Here is an 8,353-nt window from a genome sequence, read left to right on the forward strand (position 1 = left end):
ATCATAAAATGGTCCTTGCGCGTCTAACTGCATGGTTGTTGCAGTGATCCTAAATTTATGGAGGAATTAAAGCATTTAAAAATAGAAACTGCTACGCATATCTTTCCTAACTTTATGCGCATGCATGGGAACGTGTTTGACTTATCCATGCATTTCTTTTTGCACGCACAGACGTGGGGCGGGTGGCGCACGCGACACCCTGGTTGAGTCGGCGCGCTGGATTGAACCAGGTTGCAGGGGTGGTCGGCCTGGGCTTGCTTTAACTATTGGAAGCATAGGGCTCCCGTTGTACCTAGGGCAGGTATTTATGGCATGTTGTAAAACACATTAGAACTAGTTTATGATATATACCGATACTAATTATACTACACGGTGTAGGTATTTATGTAATTCGGTACACTGCGTAAAAAATATGGCATGTTGTTCACTGGTGAACGCATCTCCAGTTTGGAGCGTAAAAACCTTAAGTTTTGAGCATAAAATCACTCAATTATAAGCGTAAATACCGAGCCAATGTGAGAGGTTGATAGCTCTAGTAGGTTGTTATTACGATTCTATTTTTATGGCAGATCCGAAAAACATGGCAGCCGCATGCATGTGATTTCTATTTTTATACAGATCCAAAAATTATGGCAAATCGTGGGAGTTTCCATTGCATGCGCGCAAATTTTGGATTATATTTTCCTTTCTAGTTCATGCACGCAAAAAATTGGATGACATGAGTCACATACACCATAAATTCTTATACAACGTCGCATATATATTTACAAATCTGGCATTTACGAACATAAATAATTTGATTTTTTATGATAATTACGAACAACATAAATCAAGGAATTGTCTTTCCAATGTGCATGCAGCAAACTGATATACGAACTCCGTGTTCAAGCATAAAATCGTATAGTTTTTAGCGTAAATAATACATGTGGTAGGCATAAAACACAATAATCGAAAATAAAACACGAATCAGATGAGGTAGTGGCCGGAGGATGCCGTCGATGACACAAGCACAAATGTAGGTCGTCAGTCGGGCCGCCCAAACTGCGTCGGATCGGAGGATCTCACGCACGCGCGATCATCGCTGCGCGCACCTCGCGCCTTCCGGGACGCCGCTTGCTCGAACCTCGTGCCTCATGTGTCGTCGTCGCTACTCGCACGTCGAGGGGCGACGCTTGCTCGCCGGCCTTGGAAGTGCCGCCGCCTCGGGGCCCCGGGGACGCCGCCGCTTGCCCGCACAAGGGCCCGCTGTCGCTCGCCCTCTAGATCGGGGAGCCGCCGCCACTACTCCGGATCGAGGAACCGCCACCGAGCGTTGAGGCCAGGGAGCCGCGGCCACCGGTTGGGGGTCCACCGTCGCGCACGCTCTCAGGCAACTGCCGTCGTCGCACGCGCCGTCGCTAATGAATCGGTGTGGAGCGTAAAAAACTGAACCCTAGCACTCCAGATCTTGTTTTATAGACGTCCGAACGTGGTATGACTCGACCGGATTTCACCGTCCGACCTGGGCTTCCTCTAGTTATTGGAAGCCCAGGGCTCTTAATATATAAACTATATATATAGGGGTACAACCGATTGAGAACACACAATCCAATTCCCTTATTCATCATTATCATGTCTTAGGAGTAGATATAGCATAGCTTTCGTTGTAGTTTCTCAATCTTCACGTCTCTTCGATTCTTCGTCGTCTAGAGGCATCTTGGGTGGTCTGCCAAGCCAAGACAACCCTAGGATCTTTCCTTTCTGATGGAGTCCCTCCTGGGGAGCAGGATCTAGGTTCTACAGGAACTCTTCGGTATCTCTGCGGATATCGCGGACGGTCCGATGACCTACCGCAAACAATCCGTCACCTTATAGAGAGGTTCTCCGAGGTCTCGTTTCTCACGAGCGAGATTTAGGGATCGTAAGTGTTTAGCCTAAAAAATGCGGCAACAATCTGCTACTCAAACGTGTCACCATGGTGTGTTGAGCATCATCAATTATAAGAGAATTCATTAGCCCCCTCATAGCAACCACACCTCCACTAGATTGATAGGAGAATTCATCCCTCACTGCCCACAACTCATCTGTAACCCGTGAACACCAGCAATACTCAATACTTAGCATCAACATGACGTAGGGTATTACGTATTCTAGCGGCCCGAACCTGTATAAACTCTCTTGTGCTCCGACGTGCATTCACATGTACCATCGAGTAGCAATCAAGGATGTTGTCCTGCCTAAAAGCATAATGTGGGATAGTCGTGAATCAACGTCGTTGTCCCTATCTAGCGCGCCAACTGTTGTTGTTTATGACCCGACTGTGCACCACCGACTATCCCATGTGATGCTTTTGGGCAAGACAACGTCGTTGATCGTGACTCGATGGTACGTATGGATGCACATCAGAACACAAGAGAGTTTATACAGGTTCGGACCGCTGGAATGTGTAATACCCCACGTCATGTTGGTGCTGAGTATTGAGTATTGCTGGTATGCACATGTTACAGATAAGTTGTGGGCGGTGATGGATGAATTCTCCTATCAATCTAATGACGGTGTGGTTGCTTTGAGAGGGATGACAAGATATGAGATGAGATTAGATAGTTTTGCAGGGGTACCCCTTAGCCTTATATAGGTGATCGGAGGGATATCCCTTTACAAGCCTTGAAGTCTATCTAACTTTATCTGAGTCTATCTTCGACGCCACATGTGCTCCTGCTCATTTGGATTTCGGTCGCCTTTCCTCCGAGTTATCTACCGAGTATCTAGCTCTTTAGCTACATGTGAAATGTGCGCGAGAGGCATCAACGCTCCTTCTGCGTCAACCGTGTATAACTCAGTTGTTTCGGCTGTCACCTTTCTTGGTCGAACTCGTTCAGTCTAGACGCGGCCCAATGGTACGCCTTGCTAAACGAACTGTCGGGGGGGGCATCAGATAGCCCATGGAACAATTTTGTGCTTATAAGGACCCATGGGATATCTATCTCCCAAACTGTCGACCAGACTATCCGTTGGATTCGGCCTGATGTTTGACAGATTGTCGAAGGGTCAAGGCGACTGAAACCCGTTGTCGGTCGCCGCATCGCGGAGGCGTCGCCCATCACTACGAAACGGCATGTCGGCCCTGCCACCCGCAGCTATAGGTGACTAGATGGGCTTAACTATATAGACTGGCACGAGGCATGACCATTTTGGTATGGCACGGGCTACACGGTATGAGGCACAACCATTTTGGTATGGCACGGGCACGACACGATAGTAAGCGTGTTGGGCCGGCACGAGGCCCGTCATGGGTAGTGCTTGGGCTTAGGTACAAGCCCATCGGGTGGCACGAGCACGGCCCATTTACTATCGTCCCATTTAGCACAATGCTAAGCACGGGTAGCCCATCAAACCGAACACGGTCGAGCACGACTCGTTTGTGAACTAGCCTTACTTGACCTAATCTAATACACCATATATATAAATATGACTAGCTCGATTCAGTTATTTTCAAGCTCTGTTACAAGAAATGAGAAAAATTAGCAACAAAAATAAAAAAAAAATAGCTCTGCTACAAGACAGGCCTTGAGCGTCTTGAGCCGCCCGGCACGGCACACCCTAGAGCCTGGTTTTTTTTTAATTTCATGGGATGCAAAATTGAGAATGCAACGCGTTTGTTTCAGTGTTCCCGAGATGCCGAATTTGGAGTGTTATATGCAAAAAAGATGCATTGTTCCGGTGTGAGATGAAAACGTTGCAAAACGGTATTATATTTATATAATGTACGGAATCTGAAAGCGGTCGGTACAATATTTTCCCATATTTCCAGAACAAATAGGCCGAAACTGTAAAAATAACACCAGTTCTAGGCAAGAAAACGAAAATGCATTCACCAAACTATTCGACGGCGAGGAAAATACACACGCCCGAAAATTCCCAAAAAAAACTTATGTTTAAGCTTCATGTGGAGTACTAGTCCTACCAATTGTTTGGTTCACGAAATGTAATGTAAATAATAAAGATAATGATTCATACTCGATTACCAGCGATATCAAGTTCAAATAGTATAGTATCAATTTTTAGTATTTGATTACGATTACACTTAAACAAACATGATCTAATATTATTGGTTACTCTTCACGTTACAAATACGTGAAACAAACAACAGCAAAACACTTAAGGCCTTGTTTGGTTATTCCCATTATACATGGATTGGATGAGATTAAAAAAATTTAGAAAAACTTTGACTTGCTTAGGATTTAAATCCACTCAATCTCATTTAATCCACATGGATTGAGAGCTAACCGAACAAGCCCTAGACGGGATTGAACAAACGGTTTCTGGTCAGAAGCCGAAATGAGCCCGAGCTCTCTATATAGAGGCGGACCACCAGAAATCTGGCTTCTCCCGTCGCCCTACATCGGATAACACAAAATTGAGTTTGACAAACCATATATGCCATCATTGAGGGGGTGTTTGGTTCTGTGGACTAAAGTTTAGCCCGGGTCACATCAAGCGTTTGACTTTCAAGTAGGAGTATGAAATATAGACCCAACCAACTGTACTAGATTCGTCTCACTTTTTAATCTTCGGCTGAGAAATTAGTTTTATAATCTGACTACATTTAATACCCCGAACGGAGGTTCAAACATTCGATGTGATAGGGGCTAAATTTTAGCTGGGGCAAACCAAACACCCCCTGAATCACAAACGGACTTCAAAGCCTTCAGTCACAAAGTTCAGGCCACACCAAACAGAACCTGAATGTCAGATATGCTGAGTGCGCGCGGCTAACGGGCTAAGCCAGCTTTTGTACTTTCTCTCTATGTCGTTCTTCGCAGGAGACTGCCTTCACTTGTTCAAATATCGCAAATTCTCCAAATAATGCAAATGGGAGGCCCTAACAATCTAGGTAGGCAATGTCGTCCAGGTGTTCGGGACAGAGTGACAAGGCGTTATTATAAGAGTTCCTTTGGAAACCCCATTATTCTAAGGAATTTTTATTTTCCTAAGAAAAAATAGTTCATTTTCTTATAAAAAGACTAAAAATCCCTTGAGAAAATGGAGTTCCCAAATTAGCCCTAAAATGGTAGATCTACCGTGAGAAGAAAGCTCGGTGTTGAGCGCTAAGGGCTAATTTCCCTAGTCATTAGTGTGTTGGGATGTATGGAACGAAGAAACCGTCGTATCACAAAGAATATACAAGTCACACGCTAATAACCTCAGACAATTGAGGAGGCACTCGAAAGGATTGGAGGGCCTAAAATAAGATGGGAATTTTAGACCTTCCAATCTCATCCGGTAGGCAGGCCTGAGCGCTACTTGGCTACTCTCTCCATCCTGTAATATAGCATATTCTAGCATTCAAATTCCATCATCAAAGTCAAACATAAGAGATTCTAGGAGAACAAAATAATTTCACATTAAATAGTCAAATAAATTTGGTAGGCATTATATTATCTCTTGCTATTTATGAATCAATCACCATTAATTACATTTATGATAACGTTTAGTTAGAAAATAAAGTGAAGACATATACGTTGTTCATGCTCTCTTAAATAATGCAACATGCAGCTTACTTTTCAGTACAACAGCCAATGAGGCAACTCTCGTGCTAGTCCTTCAAAATATGGGTCATTTTGGCACTCATGTATAGGAGAATATAGTCTGACTTGAAACAAATCATAGTTTGTTATAGTAGCATTTATAATCTGCTATATGAAGCTAGTTGTTACCAGCGGCAAAGCGTACTATCAGGAAGTGAAGAAAGGCCAACATTTGAAATGTGAACTCGTAATTAGGCTGCAGGGCCAAGTTATGAATAATCGCGAGCTACCAAAGATCAAGCAAACAGCACACATGTAATATTCGCATGCATCAGGACCAACACATCCTTCATCATCATTAATATGCTGTAATTATGAAGCTAAAAATAAACAAGGTCAAACTCCAATTTGACACGATAAGAGCTTAACCTGATAGCATCTTTCCTAAAGAGAATATACAGACATCTAAAAAATAAAAAACAAATCAAAGTTCATGAACTGCAAACACCAAGATCAAACGCCAGATCAGCCTATAACTCAAAAAGTACAAGGGCTTATTCAAGGTGCCATGCATCAGGAGAAAAACATCCATTGCTAGGCAATTCCTTGAAGCTCAAACCTAACATTTGGTCAGGCTCAAGTGCCGATCCGATACTATTTAACGAACACCCAAACAAACCTGATGCAGCATCAATTAAAATGCGTTGTCAAATCTGAAAAAAGTCCCCTCAAAAAAAGAATATCCCTAGGCTCATTAATGAATGAACAGTTCATGTATTGCAAATCGTAAGATCTATCTCCCATAACACAACAAGCAAATAATAAACTAATGAGTAATGAGGCACCAACAAAGTATTTAAATATCAAGAGAACCTATTTAAGACGACAGGGCATATCAAAAGAAAGTAATCAACCAACAAGGCACTAACAAATCATTTAAATGTGATGATAGCGTTTTTTTAAGACATTGGGGCGTCCATTGCAGCATAGCCAGGTGGTACAAACCCAATAGAAACGCTCTAGCTACGCCACTAGCTTATCAATCTAAGACATAACTAGAGCCCTTCAAAACAAAGATGAGAAAATAGCATGCTACAGGGTCACATCTGACAACTAGACATGTCCAAAAATCGGGTCGGGTCAAGGTCGGGGGACATTTATCACGGCTCATACCCAACCCGTGCCTAGTGTCAGGTCAGCCCATGCCTCCCTGTTTGACGTGTGGGGTCGGGTTTTTTCGGATTGAATTGGGTTTTTTCGGGTTGGATCAGGTTTTGGGTCAAAAATCACGACAGCCCGTACTCACCCATTGCATTGGACGGGATGGATCGGGCCAGGTTTTTTTCGGGCGGCTCGTGTGAGGTGGCCCATGATCAGGTCTAATGACAACACACTTGTAATCAGAAGATATATGCTTAAAAGGCCACAACATAAATAAACAATATCCAGAAGATTATTAACAACACAAATCATCATGCAAAAATAATATATGAAGGGGACCGAAACAGATCTACTATTCCAGCAATGTTAGATATCAATGAATTTTAACATGAGAATGCAATGTAAGGGAAAATTAGAATGCACTATGCAGGCTTAACACAATGTCGCATTAACCCTACCAATTGCAAATATGCAGTCAAAAACCAAAACTTATTTGGAGCACAACAGACACATTTAGTTCCAAGACAAGGAAAACTTAACATAAGCAAGGATAGCAGATATCACTGTCCTTCAAAGTTCGAACCTCCGTTTTAGTCATGCATCAGCACATAGCACAAGCAGACTAAAAAAACAGTGAATCACCGGCCAAATCCAGTAGCATTGAGACCAAGCAGCATCTTTCCGTTTTCCCCAGAAGGAATGTATGCCACATTCGGTGAGCGAGCCAGCTCTGCGGCAATCTCCTTGGCCGCCTCGATCCTCCTGAGCTCGATCAGCCCTGTCCCAGCCATCGCCGTGGCCTCAGAGATGAGGCGCGCGGACTCGCTCTCTCCCTCAGCGCGCACGATGGCCGCCCGCCTCTCCTGCTCCGCCTTGGCGACGAGGAACTTGGAGCGCTCGGCCTCCTGCTGCGCGACCTGCTTCTTCTCAACGGCCAGCGAGAACTCGATACCATAGGAGAGGTGGGTGATGGCGACGTCGTCGAGGATGATGTTGAACTCGCGGGCGCGGCGGATGAGAGCGTCGCGGACGAGGGCGGAGACGTGGGGGCGGTCGGTGAGGAGCTGGTCGGCATTGAACTGGGCGACGACGGCCTTGAGCACCTCGTTGCCGATGGAGGGGAGCACTTTGTCGTCGTACTCGAGTCCGAGGGAGGTGAAGATGGTGGGGAGGTGCTGGACGTCGGGGCGGGAGAGGAGACGGAGCGTGAGGTTGACCATCTGCAGGTCCTTGGTCCCCGAGTTGGAGGAGAAGTTGTGCGGGCGCGTGCGGATGTCGAAGATGAAGGGCTTCTGCAGCCAGGGCACGAGGAAATGGGTGCCCTCGCCGACGGTCTCCGGGAGCACCCCGCGGAAACGGTCGAAGATGACGGCGCGCTCGCCGCCGTCGACGGTGTAGAGCGACGCGGAGGCGAGCGAGGCCGCGGCTCCGAGCCCCGCAGCCACCTTCGCGATGTTGGTCAGGAACGACACCGCCGCGGGACCGCCGGCCATGGTTGTTTCGGTGGGATCCGGGAGCGCGGCGGCGCGGGGACGAAAACCCTAGCGAGGGAGGGGATCGGGTCTGGCTGGCGGCGTCGCTGTGCGGATCTGAGAGTGGCGGGTTTTTGCAGGGGTTTTATTGCGCTTGCGCGTTAGGTCCGCCCATTTCTTGCGAGATAAGAAGGTCGGAAGCGGCGGGTCTGT

At 46.0% G+C, this 8,353-nt stretch overlaps 1 protein-coding gene across 1 annotated transcript; it reads right to left on the reverse strand.

Annotated features, from left to right (window-relative positions):
* Positions 1-7,027: 7,027 nt before the first annotated feature.
* On the reverse strand, positions 7,028-8,353 carry LOC541816 (prohibitin 2). The gene has a single exon (NM_001111497.2). It carries the CDS (start codon positions 8,159-8,161, stop codon positions 7,307-7,309), a length of 855 nt encoding a protein of 284 aa, NP_001104967.1. The 5' UTR covers positions 8,162-8,353; the 3' UTR covers positions 7,028-7,306.

The sequence above is a fragment of the Zea mays genome, chromosome 10 (genome assembly GCF_902167145.1).
Source record: "Zea mays cultivar B73 chromosome 10, Zm-B73-REFERENCE-NAM-5.0, whole genome shotgun sequence".
Classification (NCBI taxonomy): domain Eukaryota; kingdom Viridiplantae; phylum Streptophyta; class Magnoliopsida; order Poales; family Poaceae; genus Zea; species Zea mays.

Excerpts from the sequence above, each read along its gene's own strand:
- LOC541816 (NM_001111497.2), bottom strand. The coding sequence starts at position 8,161 with ATGGCCGGCGGTCCCGCGGCGGTGTCGTTCCTGACCAACATCGCGAAG.